Genomic DNA, 20,109 nt, shown 5'->3' on the forward strand with positions numbered 1-20,109 from the left:
GCTCGCTGAATTCCAGGAAGTTGGATTTTATTTTATTTCATTAAATTTAGCATTTGCTGTTTGTTTAGGGTGCCTGGTGACGTTAATTTTTCTCGATAATGCCTGTGTTCATCTGGAACTTCCCTGGTGTGTCTGGGTGGTGAATGCAAATGAAGCCTATGGGGTGCTGTCCAAAATGGCCCTGTTAGCTCTCCAAGGATTTTCTAGGGATTAGCAGGGAAAGCTAGTGTACTGAGGAGAAGTGTCTTGTCTGTTCACATCAGCAGTTTGTTGTCTCCTTCTGCCCCCTTCCTGCTAGAGCCATCAACTCAGTGTCCGCTTTAGACGAGATTTAAAAAACTAAACAAAAACAAAAAAAAAGCCACTCTCCGTCTTAATAAATGATATAAAGGACAGAAGTGCAGCATGCCAATGAGGCTGGTTCCACACTTTTTGTGTTGGCAAGTTGAAATACATTTTCATCATAAAAGTATTATCAAAAGTGTGGCTGCTTGTAACATTGAGCGGAAATTCTGTTCGAAAACCCTCTACAAACCGCCTGTGACGTTGAGTCTTGTTGGCTGCACGCTGTGATTGAACAGCTGTGACCTTTCGTTGTGCTGGACTTATTGGAGAACTTTGATCCCCGCCAATCTCATACTTGCAGCTGAGTTACCTTGTTGCTTTCAATTGGAGGAAGTGCACTGCCATCCATCCGTGAAGAAAGGGCAACTGCGCTGCAGAGGATGAAGCCATTGACGAGCTCAGATGCTATTGTGGCTCCACCAGCGATGATGGAGCCGCAAAAATTGGATTTCACATCTAAGTGGAGCGACTATTGACAGCGGCGGCCTCGCCCACATGTTTGATTGTCACGTCAACAAAATGTGTAATGGTTACATCAGTTCACTGGGTTGCACATTTGAGAAGCATAATTGGCTTTCACGGTTACAGTCATGTATTCAGGCTACTTGTCTCTTTGATTGGACTTTCTGTCAAACTAAAAGGCTCACAGCACCTAAATAAATAGGTGCTTAATTCTGTATGTCAGACTTGCAGCATGACTGTGTCCATCCATTTTCCTCCGCTTCCACCTGCGCCATTGTGCTTTATTTATTAGGAAGCTGAATGAGTACAAGGTTAAGAGTCATTAGTGCATCTCAGATGTTTTCTTACCTCCATCTGAGGTGGACCTGTGGGACTCCTGTGGCGCTGCTGAGTGAGAGATCTCTCCTTCAGATTTTCTGATTAGCATTACGAGGCATTAATAACAACTCATTTTCTTCCATTAAGGGTGTCTCAGATGCATTCTGCTGCCTCTGCAGCATGTCGCTGTTAGATGAGAACAGCATGTACAATATCACCCTCTATGCTAATTGGTGAAGATGAGGCATGCTGGCATTGGGAACGGACTGCTGGGTAATTGCTGGCTTTGGCTGGATCCAGCTGTAACATAGTCAAAACTCTGAGGATTCTCTCCCTGTCCCCTGAAGCATAAAGCAAGGTGACACAGACGGATATCGGTACAAACTTAAAGGGACTGATGAAGTAGCTTATACAAAAAGGAATATGATTGTGCAACAAACCCACAAGGACTCTTCCAGCACAGTGTATGATCTACAGAGATGGTGTTGTTTCTATGACTTATTTTCCCTTAGAGAAGCAACTTACTATGTAGGTGTTTATTTTATATTAATAGAAACTATGTGTAATCAGGGATGTAGGTGGTAAACCATTGAGGTTTTGTGTTTATTTCTGAACCATCTGTTCGTGGTGATCTTTTAACACTTGTCTCAAGAGTACTAGGAATATTTTTTGATGATTTCATCATAGATGGAGCTGCACAGTTGAGCCTTTTTGGGTGGAGAATGCAGACACTTTGTTTGACTCAAAAGTGTTACGCCTTGATTGGAGAGAAAAGGGGACTTAATAATGGGATGTGTTGTCAGTCCTTAACCCTGCAAACCTTCGTATGGCTATGGTCGGTAGCATATCAAGTTTAATTGTTTTAAATGTTATGTTGGTTATGGTGTTTGATGTCTAGTGCTTATGAAACAACTACAGAATTATTTGAGCCTTCACACATACATTGTGCACGTGATCCTTTAGTGTAAAGCAAAGTTTAGTTGAGATTTCTCATTACAGGTTATTTGTCTGAGTTGTGAGCAGTTCAACTTAAGCAATCGAAAAAACGTTTTCTCCATCTAAGTAGAGCAACTATCGACAGCTTCCTGTGTGCAGCTTTAGACTTATCCACATTGTTGGAGAGAAACAATGCAAACAAGTATAAACACATTGATTGCTGCAGACAATGCACATCCATCTGCTGCGGAGCTTGTGCATTATCCGGCGGAAGAAACACATTCCAGTCCACAATTAGTGGGAGTGGTTATTATGGCTTTAACCATTTTATTATGTTACACGTGTTAATAAAAATGTAAAATAATGTGGGTAAAAGATTTATAATTCAGTTTATTCTTGATTGATGTGTCCCTGCAGTGACCTTTAAATGACCATGTGGATATATCTGAAATAGAGACAAATTTTTACTAATAACTTCATTATTTGTTTTTTAAGGTTTTGCATATGGTAACTGTCAGAGCTGTCCGAACTCAAACTGTTGTTATTCAATATAGTTTGATATGCCTGCACAGCCTGTTTTGTAATCAATATTTGGTTTCTTAAAAGTCAGAGAGGTCTCTCACAGCTGCTGCAGTTGGACGTCTCGATCAGTCCACTCCAGTGTGTTTGGAAGAGTCAGCTGCGAGCAGCATGCTGAAATGACAGATTGACTAAACGCCAGCCGCCATGCACTCCTCCATTTGCTCTGTGAATAACCAAGCTTTAGGCGTGACTCAACCAGGGTAATATATGCATTAAAACTCCTGCAAAGAAATCATAGGATCCAGTAGCGTTGGGAACAGTGGGTTGCCATAGAAATTACGAGTACTGAAGTTTCCCTTAGCAACAGTGGATTGAAAATAGACTGAATGTGTCCAGCAAGGGCATGGCTTTAGGCCATAAAAGATTTGTTTAATTTTTTTCCCCCTTGGTGCTATTGCTTATATAATGTTTATATAAGTTTTGAGTGCGTTGTGAGAGTTAGAATTGTCTCAATTGATGAGGACTTCTCACTGTTTTGGCTGTGTGTCAGGCATTTTTCTACATTGTGGAAAGTTGTAATGGTGAGAAGGTCTTCTGTGACACCGCACCAACAGTTTATAGTCAGCCTGTGTGTAAGCACCTCTCATAATACACTTGTCCCTCAGCTGTATCGCTGGTTAAATTGGAATCACTGACATTTCTAGGCCAGCGACATGGGTCATTTGTATTTGCCGCAAAGTCACAACATTCATTTGTGAGACATCTGCCACCGCTGGCAGATGTGACCTAAACTGTTCATCCAAGGAAACAGTCACCTAAAGAGTAGATTGGGATGTGTGGAAGTCACTTGTGATGCACATATTGTCTTAATATGGTATCACTACTTTTGATAAATGTCATTTCCTAAAACCTTAAAAAAAAAACTGTTATGAATTATGAGTGCTTTCATCTTTGGATTGGTCTGTGATTTAAAGCAGAGCTGCATCCACTAATTGTGCAATAAAATTAGTCCATCATTAGAATTACTTGACAGTAATAGTCAACTAATTGTTTAGGTGATTTTTTGTTTTGTTTTTATAAAGCAAGATGATAAATACTGGCTTGTTTCAGCCTCTTACATGTGAGAATTTGGTCTTGTATTCTTAAAACCTGAATTAAATCCCCAGTGCCTTCAATTGCACTTTATTCAATTCACAGCATTTAGGGGCATAGTATCATAAAAAAACAGATATTGCCTAATGGTGTTTTTATTCACTTTCACAGGTGATTATCCTACTTTGCAACTTGTTTCTTTAACTGTGTTTGTCACTTTCTCTACAAGTTTTACATGAAGCCTACAGGGACAAGTGTTTACTTCTTTCTGATTGTGTATTTCTGTTTTTCAATCCTATATAAAGAAAATGGCTAGATAAAAGGGGCAAAAGAGCTATATATAATCACTAATCACTAAAAATCATCAGATGATCTCCCTTGTAAGATAATGATATATAGATATAACCTCATTAAATCTTAGTCAAGTAGTTTAGGTCTTTGCCCCACTAAGGCCTGTTAGTCTGTATAGTCTGTACAGTCTATTGTTGGCATCTGTGTGTTATGCTAATGACACGCCAGTTGTGACTAAAGCATATGTAGTTTGGGATATGACTTGAATTATGTATACATTGCACTGCGCAAAAGTAAGTCAATTATGTATATATGTTGAATTCATTTAAAGCATCCTGTACTGGGGGAAAAAATTAATAGCTGCTGCTGTTGAAGTATAAGCAGCTTCTGTGGCATAATTGGATGTAATAAAACATTCTTCTGCTGTTGCTGGACAGTTCATCTTGGTTTATACAAGCAGGCACTTTGCTGTATTCATTATCCTGGGATGGAGAGTTTCACACTGTCAGCCTGCAGTCACGATTGGCTGGAAAGCAGTAACGGCTCACCCTCGCCTGGACGAGCGCACTTGACAGACACCATCCTTTCTGATCCCAGATCACAGTTCACATGTAGCAGCTTCTCAGCAGCTGGCAGGTGCTTAGTTCATCAGCCAGAGCAGAAAAAGGTTTTCGGGCATCTTTATAATCCATGTCCTGTTTTCATTAGTGTTGAGTGGAAGAAAAGCAGCCAGTAATTTGTTAATAATGTGAGGACTGCACTTCAGAGATGCCCTTTATTTAAGTCGTGTGCTGACTGCCCTAGCAACCTCCAATCTCCTGCAGTTCCGCTGGGCCTCTTTAGTGTGCATGGCATGTGAAATATTTTCTGCTGTCACTCACAGTGACTTATTTTGTAAGCTCCGGTTTGATAAAATGTCAACTAATTACCAATGTAAACAAAACAGTGACAAGTTATTAAATCCTTACAAATTAATTTTTATTGTAAAGTGCACAAATACAAGCGGAATTGTCAAACACCTTTGTTTCCTATATCATAACTTATATTAATAACAGTGATTAGTTTGTTTGTGTCTAGATTCTGCTGGAGATTTTTGCTTATTAACTTCACGTAAATATGCTGTTTCAGAGGTTTTCCACTTCTGGGGAAGTTATTCCCACAACTGATGGCTGACTTCTAATCGATGAATCTTGACTGATGATCCCCTTTCCTGCAGTGAAATGAAGCACACCACCTTTTTTTTTCTTTTTTTTTTTTTTTTTTTTTTTTTTTTTTTTGAATGGGTACTCTGATTTGGTATCTCTTTTAATAAAACAAAGTCACCCAACAGACCTTGTCTTTTATGTGCACAGCCTGATGGATTACACTGCTGATGGCTCAATTTCTAAAGTTATGTATTCCCAGAGTCCCCAGGTATGTCATCACCATACCTGCAAACAACAGAAAACAGTAACTTTACCCAAATTGACTTTTTTGAAATCAGTCTCCTGCCACCTGCCAATGCCGAATGATCATACATCGATATTTTTCAAGCAGTAGTAATACTAAAGTTTACATTCAGCTCATTCATCTGGTTGCACCACTTTAAAAAAGTATATAATACCGTAAAACAACTTGGCCCAAAGTCATTTGTAGTGATTCCAAAGTCATAACCCCTTACAGTATGTGATTACCTCTGTGGAGTGAATATATCCTTGACAGGCAGCTAACACAAAGGCTCCTGTGTGTCTTTGTCTTTCAGATTACACAGGAGCAGTTTATCCTTGCGTCACAGTCCCTCCATCTACAGCGACCCGCTTGTGATGCTGTGTACCCAGTAGGTCTATACGGCTGGAGGAAGCGATGCCTCTGTTTCTTCCTGCTGCTGCTTCTAGTCACCATGATAGTAAACCTTGCCCTTACTGTTTGGATAATAAAGGTCATGAATTTCTCTGTGGTGAGTACAACACATCACCACAAAATAAGGCTCAGTCATTTGTTGTGGTGAAGCTATGAGCCTGGATGCTTACCTTTGGGGACATTAAGGTGCAGTACATTGACTTAGTTGCTGTTTTTTGTGGGCAAATGAGACAACACATGCTCAACAGTTTTTCTTTTTTATGACTTTACAACTCCTGTTCGTGATAACAGGGCTTCACTATAGATGGCTCCGCTTTATTTTCACTATTACTTAAGTTCTACATTTTTTTCCAATGGTTGTTTTATTTAATTTTTTCTTATTTTGTTTGACCTAACATCTAAAACCTAAAGATATTTACTCTCGAATTCGATAAAACTAAGAAAAGCAGCAAATCCAAAAATTTGATAAGTATGAAGGAGGTCAGTGTTTGGCATCTGTGCTTGATAACAACAGTGCTGTCTAATTAATTATCCTTTAACTATTGAAAAAGAAAGTGAGTATGTTACCTGAAAGAGAACAACAGGTATTTTTGTGAAAAACCAATCCTCACATCGACAAGTAAAACGGCAGCACAATGGTGATAGGCTGTAATCTGTAACAATCTCATACGATGTAATGTGCTTTCTAATCAGATACACAAATTCTACAGCATTATAACAAATTTGCAAGTAAGTACTCTTGAGGATAAGACAAAGTCAATGCTTCCACAAACAGAAATAAAACAGCTATTTAAATAATATAACCTTATAAAACTTTGATTTTGATACCAAAAACTGAGATGTGGCTGTCAAGGTAAACAACACAGCTAATGATATACAGCAACCAACGCAAGAGCACAAATTACCACTTCCACTACTCCTTTGCTCAGTTTACCATCTCAAAGTTTAAAGGGAAAGTTTGTCTGCTTGCAATAATTTCACAGTAAAGTAATGGTTCGTTCTTTCTTTCTTTCTTTTGACTTTAATACTACGCCTCAGTGGTAGAAATGTGTTACAGACACATGTATTGTGCTCCATCTCATCCTGATTTGATAAAGGATTAGAAAAGACTTGGCAGACTGGCTGATGCAGAATGTGTTAATCTCGAACGAAAACCAAATAGGCTGATGCTGTGAGCCCTGTGACATTTTCAGGGACAATGCACACAATTTACCATTTTGTCAACAAAGTCCCGATGGCAGCATCCTCCCTCGGTGACTGATGCGTCCCCTGAGTATTGCTATCACTCCTCTATTCCTTCGCCTCCCATCAGTCTGTGTCATGAGTAAAAAGACCTTATCAGTGCTGCTGGTGTCGCTCCAGAAAATGTACCTTGCTGTTCCCAATCTCTCAGCACTCTGCAAGCTCTATAAGAAAACGTGCAAAATGACGTTTGTGTTGTAGTCAGTTTTAAGCAGATGCAGTGCTTTTTATCCTGATATGTTGTCTTGTTTTTTTTTTTTTTTGGTTATGACTGATAACTACTGCTTTAACTGAAATGAGAAAGCTCTTGAAGAATAGTTAAAGTCCTAAAGACATTTTTATATTGAACTATAACTTGTGGTTATGCTGTGGAATTGGAATCGGGCGTACGTCTAAGTGGAGAGTAAGCTGGTCTAAAGGCATCAAACTAACACACCGCTGGGTTTCTGTTCCAAAAAAGTTGCCAGGCAGAACCAAAAGTCACCACCTTGCTATTTCTGGTAAGACAGACATATGTTTATCTATCTGGGGAGATAAGACATACACAACCTGATGTACAGCCCAGCCGCTTTGTTCTCCATACTGCAAGCGGGAAAGGTAATTTAATCTTAAAAGAACATGTTCATAAGATGGCAAAGCTACAGGCAAAAAGAGTTCTTTTTTCCCCAGTTTTTTTATTTTGTTGTTGATCTTCACTGTACAGTTAAGCTGAAGTGTTTGCCTCCCCAACTTACTATTTGAAATGGCAGAAGAATATGTAAAAAGATTTTTTTCTTTTTCATTTATGTATTTTTAATTAACATTTACCGAGTACAAATTTTCTTCACCATTAGAAGTAGGAGTGTAGAAATAAGGAACTAACTTAACTTTAATATGTAAAATCAGATGTCTGAAAAGACTGTCAACACTTACTTCTTGGTGATTGGCACCAGGGTATGTTAAATTGGGTTTGCACTTTAAATTTGCAAGTGGGTAGATCTCCAGGGGTAGTCTCAAGCAGTTTGCTGAAAGCAACAAAAACAATGGGATAAGGCAAACAGCTTTCAGAAACACTCAAAATGAAATTGGTTTCATGAAGCTTTAGACGGATATGAAAAATATCAAAGCATTTAGGGATACTGGTACCTACTGTTAAAACCATAATTAGGAAATGTAAGACATATGGACACAAGAAGTGAAAGACCAAGAAATTTAACTGAGGCAATAGGAAACTTGCTCGAGAGCTATTTAAGAATCCTAAACAAACAGCCGGGGACCTAACAAAGACATGAGAGGCAAATGGAATAAAAGTTCTTAGTCTGCACAAGTCTGAATTATTTTGGAGAGAAGAAATGCAGGAAGCTGTTGCATACTTCACGACATAACGCAGCACGCTTGGAGTATGCTAAGAAGCATGTGAACAAACAACATGAGTTTTGGAAGATTATGTGATCTGGTACCAAAGTTGACTTATTTGATTATAATTCACATAGTTATGTGTGGCGAGATAAAGCTGTACTTATCGAGAGAGGAACCCCATTCCCACAGTCAGTCATGGTGGATGCTAGCTGATGTTTCGTGGTATATGCCGGCATCAGGCAGTGGATCTCTGCGTAAGTTGGAAGGAAGAATGAATGCTGCCCACTATCAGAAGATTTTGAAGAAAAGCCTCCTACAATCAGTCAACGTATTAAAGGACATTTTATACAAAAGGATGCAAACTTTTGTAATTATACATTTTTTTACTATAAAATTTTACTATATGTTTGTTTGTACACTCATTGACCGTTTTTTAACTTCTGATAAGTCACCATATGAACGACCATTTTTAATAACTGTGCATTAATTATTATATTAATAGAAAAAATCTTTTACTCTTTTTGCCATTTTAAAGTGGGGGGATGACATGTTTTGCACTTAAGTGTCTGTTTAATTGAATTGAATTAAATCGAATTTGACACTTTCTTTGTTCACGGCTTAAAGAAAGTTTAAGCTGTAAACATCTCAGATTCATATTCAATACAAATAAAATGTTTATGTTCTTTAAAATGAGTGAAAATGCGTTAAAGTACACTAAGTTGTGATACAACCTGTTTTTACCATATCGTATTTTCTGGATATTTCACGTGTGAAATATTTCCAGCTTGACTTCACATTAAATAAACTGTTTTAATATGTTAAATTAGGTCATGATTGTTTATTTGCAAGAGTATGAAAGAAATATGAGCTATGAGGAAGATTGTTGATGAATTCAATCTCAATATTCGGTGTTTTCATCAGGATACAGTAACATGAATTTTTGGGGAAGCCCTTTGACTCCTATTTTTACGTTTTATGTTTTATTTTTCTGTCATCTTATTACTTTAACCTTTATGATGTATAAGATTTGATATTTAACATTTTTGACACCCAACCCTCTGCTTCAGATCAAAACATCTGTGACGAGGCAGGTTCACATCATCCACACAACAACTTCACAACTTTTGTCTGGTTGTTAGGGGCAACATTTTGATCATGGGTGTTCTATGTGGCTTTTCCTTTCAAACTTCAAAAAACTACTTTTGCTAGTTGATTTTTCTACCTCGGAAACCTCACCTGTATTTCTTTCTTTCATTGATGCCGAGGGGCATGTCACGAAGGGACTGCTGTAACACCGTCCTGTTTGTTCTGCCTCCCACCTACTCGTCTGACTGACTGCAGAATGTACTCCTCACTCCCTCTACATCACCTCCACTTTAGCACAACAGTGGCTTTAAAGTCCTGCTGCTACGATACAAAGAACTCCACTCTGCTCCACCCACCTCTTCCGCTCTTCTGACTTTGTCCTTTTGTCTGTCCCCAGTCCTGTCTTTCTACCATATACTATATGATGGAGCTCTTCCTGCTGTGCTCCGCCTGTGTAATTCACTATCTCCATCCATTTGTGCTGCTTGCACTACAGCGTTTTTGAAGACATCCCTCATCTATTCACACACATCCTCACAAAGCTTTCCTTAATCTTTACTTTGCTTCCTGTCGTGTGGCAAGGCAAAACCATATCCTGATTCTTCTAAATAATCTACAACCAAAATTAGAATAAGCGTGACTTGAAAAATGTCCCGTAAAGCTGCAGAGTAATGCCTCCTGTAGTAAAGTCTTTGCAGTTTTGTATTTCCTTAATGTGATGTACTTTTTTGTAGCCACAGGACAGTGTGGAATTTTAGGTATATAAATCCCTATAACTTGGGGAGATTCACATTACATTACTGTTAGTAATGACATTAATTAATTAGAACTATCATGGGCTTCATCCCCAATGTCTGAATATAAGGAGTTTGCTTCCAAAATTGAACTTTATAAATGTGTTATAGAAAAAAACCTGCTCCCGACATCTATCTTCTTACAGAAAACTGGCTCAGTGCTTACCTTCCTGATGAAGCAGTTACATTATTGGTTCTAACACATTCAAATGTGAGAGGAAAAGTAAAGGAGGTACTACACTAATTTATGTGAAGAACTGTTTCTTTGTACAGCTTCCTAATTCCTTGTCATTGCTTCAGTAATTTAGTTACTATTTTATTACTCATAAATTACCAGTGTTACAGTACAATGAGGTAGATAAGAGCAAAAACAGATTGAAAGGTAAGGTAATGGAGTTATATGATGAGCAATATGCTAAATAATAGAGTTACACTATACTATGTTACATTGGATATCTTGTGTTGGAGGGGGTACTCGGGTCATTATCATTTGCATTTATCTGAAGCCCTCTGCAGCTAGTGAAGCTTTAGGGGTAATTAAGTATGTATTGGCATCTTATGCTTTAACTGAATTATTTATCATTGGTGATCTTAATTCTGATGGATATCTAGCAGATCAGTGTGGAATATGTATTAAATTAAACATCTCAGCTGATATATAAAGCAATTAGACCAAATTGCTTAAAAGCATTTTGGTTTTTTATGTTTATTAATATTCATTTATGTTGTTCTAACAAACAAATCCCACAATTATTCTCCCTCTACATTTTTACCCAATCAAAATTTCTTAAAAACAAATTAACTCACTGTAAGACAATGGCTTGCAGCTTGTCCGTTCAGAGGTCGCCACAGCGTAAGATGTTACTTTTTTGGGGGGGGGGGTTCCTTACTGTGAAATAACAGTAAATGACAATACTGAGTAACCTAGCAGAAAAGACTAAAATTGATTGATTGGTTTATGATTGATTGGTCATTTTTAAAAAAAGCATAGACGATTGATGCTCCTAAACCTGTGTATACTTTCTCCAAGTGATTAAACTTGTACAGTAAAACATTACAAACACTGATGGTCCTACGCTCCATTTGTTTTGTGTCTTGCAGTGGAACAGAGCTGGTTTCTCCTTTTGAAGACAGAAAAAACATTGCACAGCCAACTTCACTGTCTACACTGGATTATAGTGATATCTTTTTGGCTCATGCTGCTGCCAATACCCTTAAACTCCTGTATACTGCAGTGCCATCTGTTTCATTACTCATTTGATATGAATTATGAAGAAGAGCAGAACTGTAAGGCCATGCTGTCTAAGATGCAGAGATATTTAACAACCTCACTTGGGTTCAGATTTGTAGTCTGTTCTCAGCGCTACCACAGATAATAATAATATTTATTATAGTGTTCAAATTATTACTAAACCAGCTCATATAAATCTCCGTGACCATGTGACACTTTCTTTTGTCATTTTCACAAGTCTCCACATTCACATCCACAGCTGCCACATTAGCCTGCTTCTCCTCAGTCTGCCTCCCACTGCACGCAGCCTGTCACCCTGACACCGCTGAGTGTCTCTGGCATTGTCACCTCGATGTCATGTCCTACTTCATCCCTGTCACTCAACCCTGCTGCCTGTCCACCGTCTCGTCTGACACGCAGCAGCTCCTGCTCCAGCCCCCCTTTGGCTGAACTGCATTAGGCAGAGCAGATTTGTCTTAAGCATTTGGGAAGTATTATTCTTTAAATCAAATAACTAATGATCACGATTGTGTTTTTAGGATGGAATGGGAAACCTCCAGCTGAAGAAGGATGGGATTCGCCTGGAAGGGGTATCCGAGTTTCTCCTTCCTCTCTATGTAAATGAGATCCAGTCCAGAAGGGTAAGTTGATCGCTTCTCACCAACATCAAGTAGCCTGTTGATCAATATTCCACAGCACTGCACTAATGAGAAAGTGCAAGTATTGACTGAGGTGAAGGTGAAAAGATCTCACTGAAGAAGATGTCTCCAGAGCTGCAAACAAGCTGCTATCTCGCACTTTTGTGGAACTTTTATGATCAGTTCATAAACAACAAAGACCAACACTTTAATCTAACAATACTTTATATTTGTGCCTGGGTAGGAGAGATTACTCTTCTCTATCTATCAGTCCTTCTCTCCTCCTCTCTTTATTTCCTCTCATCCACCAACAGTGTACTATCAGGGCCTTCCATCAGTAGGAGATGGGTAATAGGTTGTCTCTAAGGCCACATACAACCCTACAGAAGATTACAGACAATTACAGAGGGACCAGAGTCCCCCTGCTGGATTTCTAATCAAGCCCACGCGATAAATACCCCTCTTCCACATTACGCTCCCCCTTCTCCTCTTTGATGTTTAGTAGATTAACCAATGCAGTTCTGGCACAAAGTTGATCAAAATTTCCTTCTCCCACACAAATCAGAGACACTTGGTCGGATCGTTTTAAATGATTAGGCATAGTGCAGAAATGAATTTGTAAGCACTGGAAGCTGGGGTTTAGTCTACATTCGATAGAGGAAGTGGCTCGACAGTGGGCACAGTGTGCCACAGCAGATTGAGAAACAACACGGAATTACCCCCTTAGCTCTTTGATGTTCTAGTTGGAGCTGAATGTTGATTTAAATATAACACTCATGCTCATGGCAGTAGCAAAGCCTTCAAGTCCATAGCAGATGCCCAAGCTGAACATTGGATAAAGCCAATATTTCATTTTATTTCCATTACCTTCAGTACTACCTGCAGACATTTTTACTGTCTTGTTTTACTGGCTGTGCAGTGCCCCCCTTATCTACCGGCACCAGAGATATTTGCAGGACAAAAATCTCTGTGGGTCACTCAATATTTCTCACCTGAGGAAATATGTCAAGCACTGAGAGAGCAGGGATTATGGTTATCCAATGAGTAACCACCATTGATCAATAAGCCATTACCACAAACAGAAGTGAACTCTGTAGTGTTCCAGATATCTTTAAGTTAAATATAGTACATTTTCTATGTTTGGAGTCCAAGCTGCTGTAGAGGCAAGTAGTTCAACTCCAAGTAGCTTTAGTTTTACTGGATCAATCAGCGCTTTGAATCTTCATCGTTGTTGGAGACATAATCTTTGAATACCAAGTGGAAACAGGTCCTGCAGCAATCTTTTCTTTTTTTTGGCAGTAACTTTGATAGCTGGCAGCAAATTACAGGGTAAGCCCTGAAATCAGCTCACTGTACCGTGAGCTGGTAACATTGCACATACACTGGATGGCAATACCTGCCAGAAAGAAAACACAACAGATGTATTTTGTGGAGTTGTGCAGGTCAACAGATAAATATAAGAGGGTACTTGGAGGCCATGCTTTATCTGAATGGGTATGTCTGTTGTTAAAATGCATGTTTTTGTGAATTTCTATTATGGAATATACAGAAGAACACATAAAAGTCATTTCTTATCCCAAAGTTGCAAAATGTTAAGTGGCTGCAAGCATAAAAACTGTATGTGGCATTTGTTAATAAATATAAAAATACATAAGTGCAGAGACTCAATACTCAAATTAAAATGCAAGTATTTGCCAAAAAGGACTCTGCTACACGTATAATTACAATTAATTACTTAATCTGAAAAACTAAGTATATGCTCTAAAATGTACTGTGCTTAAAGTTTAAAAGTTGACGTAGTGCACTAAAAAATACATTTTAAACAGTGTTTGCTGCTTTTGAGTATTTATAATATAGATAAACTCCAGTCCACAGTATGTTTCAAAGGTGAAAATGTGACAAAGAAAATGTATAGTAATGTGTTAATTTGTTTGAATCTGGATCTGCAAAAACTAACAAGTTGCTAAAGCAGTGTAATAAATGTAGTGTAATAAAAGTTCAGTATTTGCCAAAGAATCTTAGTGGTTATTTCAGCTTAGTTACTAGCTCAGGTGGCAGGCAGCTGTTTTTCAGAGGAGAGGTTTTAAAAACTCCATGCACAACACTAGCCCAACCCACAAAGTAAATGACTAGCTGGTAAAAATAATTTACCATTTAGCAGCAATAGAGCAGTATGTTTCCCTTAGGAGTTGCAACCAAACAGACTAAAAAAAGTCTTAAGGTGCATCCATAGATTTTCAAACTGACAGTTTGAGAATCTATGGATGCACTTTAAGATTTTATGACTTAATACTCAGCCCTTTTCATGGTATACTGCATGACGATATCCAAAATAATACTTATTTATTTTGTAACACTGTAAAAAATATCATACAGGTTTTAAAGATATCACCCAAGACTATACTATACTTTTATATTTCTATCACACAATTTTCCACATTGTGCAGGCACAGTCCAGGCTCCAGTGTCTTAGTGTTGACGCTTCACATTTCTTGCCTGCTGTGCACTGCAGCGTGTGAATCTAGGCGGTCACAGCTGCCTCTTCAAACCTGTGATTTGGTAACACTTCGCCTGTGGCTGGTGAAGTTTCTAGTGCTGCGTTGATTTCAAACTCTTAAGAATTTGTGCCCCTTTGTTGCTTCACATCGAAAATTATGGGCATTGTGTGACTAAATTGGGCTTTTTGACATGTGTGATGACTTTTTGCTGCAGATTTCATTTATGCCTTTGGTAAGTTGTCTGTCAAACCTGACAGGAAGACTGATGAATTTATGGAATACTCCTGATATTATTTTTCCTTGCCCTAGGGGCCTCTCCTTTGCATGTCTGTTTATCGTTCAGTCGATCCATTCATCTATCCCCCTGTCAGCTTTTTTTAAATTTTATTTTTAGAGATATCACAGCACATGTACACTTGAATTGTCATGGCAAAAATTGACCAATCTGATTCCACAGGACAACCCTTACCATCAAATGTTTGAAGTCCGGTTTACACTTGAAATTCCAAGCCTGTGATTGCTGCACAACAGCTCCAATTACACCTGTGAAAGCCCACAATACTGCTATAATTTCAGGCATGTGAAATCAGTTCGATGCTTGAAATTTCACTCTTCTGAAAGCAGTAAAGTGACTGTAATTTCAGGCTTTGAAATCGGTGTCACACTTGAAATTTAACCCCCCCAGATAGACATTGCATTGATAATTTGTGTTTGTTAAACCAAATGTTTGAGCAGGCATTTCCTGCTCCTTTCACTTTCCTCATAAAGACAGCATGGATCAAATATGTTTTGAGTGAGCCCTAGTGTTGTGAGTCAGTTGCATCCGCTAGCAGAACATTTTGGCTTGTGGCAATTGGTCAAATTTTTACTTCTGAGTTTTCTGTTGTCATAGAAGGCTCTGCCTCAGTGTTACAGTGTTGTTACTGTCCTTTTTTGGAACAGATTATGCTTCTGTTTTGGTTTAATCAAAGATAAATAATCTGTATATAGTGCGTCTTTTTGCAAAAGTAACATTTTGTCTTATTCAACTAATGCATTGTTTCCTGTTAGATGCCCTGCAGAAACATTTGAGTGGAACAGTCAAAGGAGAAAAGTGTTAGGTTTACTCATATGTCTTGGACTGGCTCCCAGGATTTTCACATGCATTAGTGTAATAATGTTTGCTGCTGCGTAAGGACAACAGAGGTCAAATTCAATTTTATGAGCAGATGCATTTTTAGCAGAGTGGTCAGTCCACTCAGATTTGTTGTTTTTAGTGTTTCGTAAATGTATGTATTTCTGTGAATTTCAATCATGAGCCGCTGAGACATAACTATTTTATTTATGATAAGGAGTGCGAGAGCTGATATCACTGATTAGTTCCTTCTCTGTGCTTAAAGGTGCTCAGGGGAAAATAAAAACAGCTGCTGGACTGTTTGCCTGCAGCATTGGCCTTTGATTCAATAGCACATGGTCAGAACTCACTGATGCAGACAGTAAGTGGACATAAAGTCAACAATTTCTGCACTGCTAGATATTCATTTCTGCAGTGAGATTATTGTGCCTGGATTTAATCTTTGGCTTCTAGTATTATTGTTGAATTGATATGAATTTATTAGCAATGATGTTGCAGTGGTCAAATCTGAACTACACTGTCTCTGGCCAAGTTGTCTCTTAAACCTTATTGTACACCATAATTATACTTTTAAATCTAGTGAGAATTGCATCTTTGTGGTTTGCCCCAGTCTGGAAACAATGTGGTATGAGGCAATGCATTGCCCAGGTAGAGTTAATCAAATCTCTGCTCTTTTCAGACTGTTGGCTCTCGTTATCATCTCTGAGGACACTGAATGATCTATAAATAGCACCAGATGCAGGTGTACCTTTTTATTGGAGTGAAACTTCTCTCTCCCAGAGTCTCACCTACTTGCATCCAAGAAGCACAGATTTTTAATTGAAGTCTGCTGATGCTTTTCATTCCTTTAAGTCTCACTGTTTAAAATGAAAGCTTTTCAGAGCAAGCTGCAGCAGTGCCTTGAAGATCTAAAACACTTTAAACAGTGTTTGCTAGAACCAATTTAATTTGGCCAGTAGTATTGAAAAAAAATATGGGGCTTTTAATTTGAAATATTATCACTGCAAACATGTTCCAAAACAGTTTTTACTCTGGATGCAAAGACGCTTTCTGCAGGAGAAAACCAAGACATAAGCATACCTTTTCAACTTGTGAAACATTTTCATTATATTTACTCGATCTGTTCAGTATGCAAATTAGCTTCAAGCATAACCAAATGTGATTAGGTTTACTGTTAAACCCAGAGTGGTGCTCTTGATCAATGTTTCAGAGGTCTGCATTTTATTTTGCGCTTAGAAAACAGTGGCATCATTTAAGGTTGCTTTGTCTTGAAACTGTTCCATCGAAGCCGGGTGCTTTGCTCTGGCTTTTGGCTGTGATGTTATTCATTGTATGCAGGGAAGCATCCTTTGCCTTACAGCAGCCATGGTAATTTTTCAGTCTGTCAGAGCCCAGTGCACCTACAACAACAGATTCCATTTATGTGCATTCACTCTGATCTGCACTTGACCTTCCTCAACAGGCGCAGTGACTAAAAAGCCTTTTATGTGATCCCAAAGAAGTGTTGAGGAGAGCAACAGTGTCTCAGTCATGGCCCCTCAGGAAACAGTTTAAGACCTATAAACTCTTTAAAGGGATACTTTAAAGAGGATACTTTAGATTTCTTCATGTTGTGCTTCCTGGAGAAATTGTGCATGATGTGCATTTTTATTGGAAAGGAGCAAGTAGGGAATGAAAATGAACCAAATGACCTCTGCAAAGTTAAAACCTGAGATAATCTGCTACAATTTGGTGCATCTACTGGCAGAGCACGCAGTTAATCAAACTGATGTGACTTCATCACTGCGTAAATAGAAGCTTAAATAGGAAACTTTCACTAAATGTTTATTAAAGTTTGAGGGATGACAAATGGTACAGAAAAAAAGATGTATGAGGTCAGGAGTTCAAATCAACAACTTTGTGTATCATCAGTGGATTTGCTTCTCCAGGCCAAGAGAATTTATATGTGCAGAGTTCAACTTTAGTGAACTCTGAGATGTGCAAATCTGTCATGGCAGCACTGACCTTTCAGGGGTTGGGGGGGGTCTAGATCAAGAGTCCAGAACCCAGATGAGACATTGTAGGCATTCAGGTTTGAGACAGAAATGTATGGTACAAAAGCATTCCCACAATAAACTGTGTTAAATTTACACTATTCAATAAGAAACTAATGTCAAATGATTAAGTACTGTAGTGCATTTAACGGCTAAATATATTTTTATGTCCCAGCTGTTAGTGGATGCTAAATACCCATTTTAGGTTAAACAGTTAGTATTACTACACTAACCTGTTAGCAATCAAGTGTGCAAGTAGTCCCTGTATCTTAGTAGTCCCCTCCTAAGTAGGACCATTCCTACTTAAGAGAAATGCTTCAGCTCAGCCATAGTCTTGACGTCTGGTGTAAACAGCTCTCTTGGGATCATTCCACAGCATCTCTATTGAGTCTGCTTCACCCAAAAGTCATTGTTTTTTCTGTCCCTATAACATTGTCTTTTTATGGTAACTAGGCAGCCACTGAATTTATGCCCTTATCTGCTAATCTACAAACAACTAAACCTTTTATAAACATCCATCAATAATCTAAATATCTGCATAAAAAGGGCAATTGCTCTTTGACATCTGTGTAGCTGCAGAAGAAAGGGGAGGTCAAGGGGAGTAGCTACCATGAGGTGGTCACCCGCACAATGGTTGCTTCAGGGCTTATTTTGCGACGGGTTGTAGACAGTCTGGCAATCTTACATCAACAGTCATGCTTCTCAGTTCATCTGATGCGACAGTGTAGAAATCTGCTAATAACATCAGGCTCTTTTCTGCTCAGTTGAAGTCTTTTCAATTGGTCACGTTCAGGGCACTCCTGCAAAAAATATGAGTTGCCTAGAGTTGAGTAACACCGTAAAAGCCGCTCCTATTAAGAACAATTACATTGAAGCCGCCCCAGGCTCCTGAAACGAGTTCTGTCCAATTAGGGTCTTACTGTGGATTTGTTCGGTCGGAGAGCAGCAACAATAGCCAGTCCGATGCCTCTCCCTCAACTATTTTCATTGATTCTTGGAAACAATATGCATACGCCAACACAGAGGAGACTATACCTGGGTCAATTCAATTCAATTTTATTTATATAGCGCCAATTCAAAACAAAGTCATCTCAGGGCACTTTACAGAATAAAATCAAGATTCTGAAGAGTATAGAGAGAACCGAACAATTTCCCCTGGAGCAGTAGCAGGATGGAGCCCTGACAGTATGGTGGGTTTATTGGGCAGCTCTCAGTACTGCCACAGGAAAATACTCATAACAATGAAATTAATGTAAAAAATAAATCATCTGTGATACATCAGTGTCAGCGGATCTGAAGAGGGAAATGCTTATACAAACACAATAAGCTTTCAAAAAAAAGGTGCAAGTCACATTTTAAATTTTACTCCGTGTCATTTGCCTTTTTACAAATTAAATACAACTGGCAACAGTTGCACTGTCATTTCAGCGTTCACACAGATACACGTATGCATGTGCCATCATTCAAATGTCAAACAGCCATAAAATTTCAAAATGTAAAACTGCCAGAAAGCAGAACATATCCTGAGTTAAAATGTCTGCATTGAAGAAAAGGATACACCTACGCCTGTCACTGATCGAAAACGCACATCTTCAGCTGGAGCACCTTGCCATTCCCCTTCTCCTCAAACTCTACCTACACTTCATTACTCGTCTTTGCATAATTTTGTTTTAATTTATTCCATATTTCTCTATAGTGTATTTTAATTTATGGTTTAGGAAAGATTGACTTGGGAATGCCTTTTTACGGTACAGTACAACCTGCTGTGCATTGACGCAGATGCACTCAAACAGACTTTGGAGATATAAGACACACCAGTGATTTTATGTAATGGCTGCTGAGTATGGGGATATGAAGGAGAATTCTTGTTGAACACACTTTTCCTTTTTATAGTATTAGTCATCATTTGTATTGGTGTACTATTATACTCACAGTTAATTTGAGGTGCACTGTGTAAGATTTACAAGGCTGTGTTATCAGAAATGGAAGGCTGTATTCATAATGTTTTCATTATGTGTGTAAGGGTTTTTTTTTTGGCCCCTCTTACAGAGACCGTAGGCTTGCTGTCTTGTTTCTTTTCTATAATAGCTCAGAACAAACAAACCAAACACGGCGTTAGAAGAAAGTTTTCATTTTTTCGAGTATGGAAGCAATGGCCAATAGATTTACTAACTAAATTGGTTGATCTAAATCCTTTTTTTTAATATATAGCTATCTAAGGTATGCCGTGGGACACTATCTGACATTTGGAAAAAAGAGGGGCTGGTGTTATTCTGACCATTAGATGCTACTAAACCTTACACATTGTGCCTTTAAGAAACGATGACCAT

At 38.5% G+C, this 20,109-nt stretch overlaps 1 protein-coding gene across 6 annotated transcripts in view; it reads left to right on the forward strand.

Moving 5' to 3' along the window:
* Window positions 1-20,109, forward strand: part of LOC137137324 (zeta-sarcoglycan-like) — a 47,985-nt gene that overhangs the window by 1,123 nt on the left and 26,753 nt on the right. For 5 of the 6 annotated variants that reach the window (XR_010915702.1, XR_010915701.1, XM_067523462.1 and 2 more), the window contains exons 2-3: window positions 5,708-5,902; window positions 12,036-12,137. Coding sequence is in view for 4 of the 6 variants with exons in the window: in XM_067523462.1 (XP_067379563.1) it covers window positions 5,708-5,902; window positions 12,036-12,137 (297 nt within the window). In the remaining 2 variants the exon portion in view is untranslated. The remainder of the gene's footprint in view (window positions 1-5,707; window positions 5,903-12,035; window positions 12,138-20,109) is intronic. The other variant, XM_067523461.1, reaches the window with a different exon arrangement.

This window comes from Channa argus, chromosome 12 (assembly GCF_033026475.1).
Source record: "Channa argus isolate prfri chromosome 12, Channa argus male v1.0, whole genome shotgun sequence".
Taxonomy (NCBI): domain Eukaryota; kingdom Metazoa; phylum Chordata; class Actinopteri; order Anabantiformes; family Channidae; genus Channa; species Channa argus.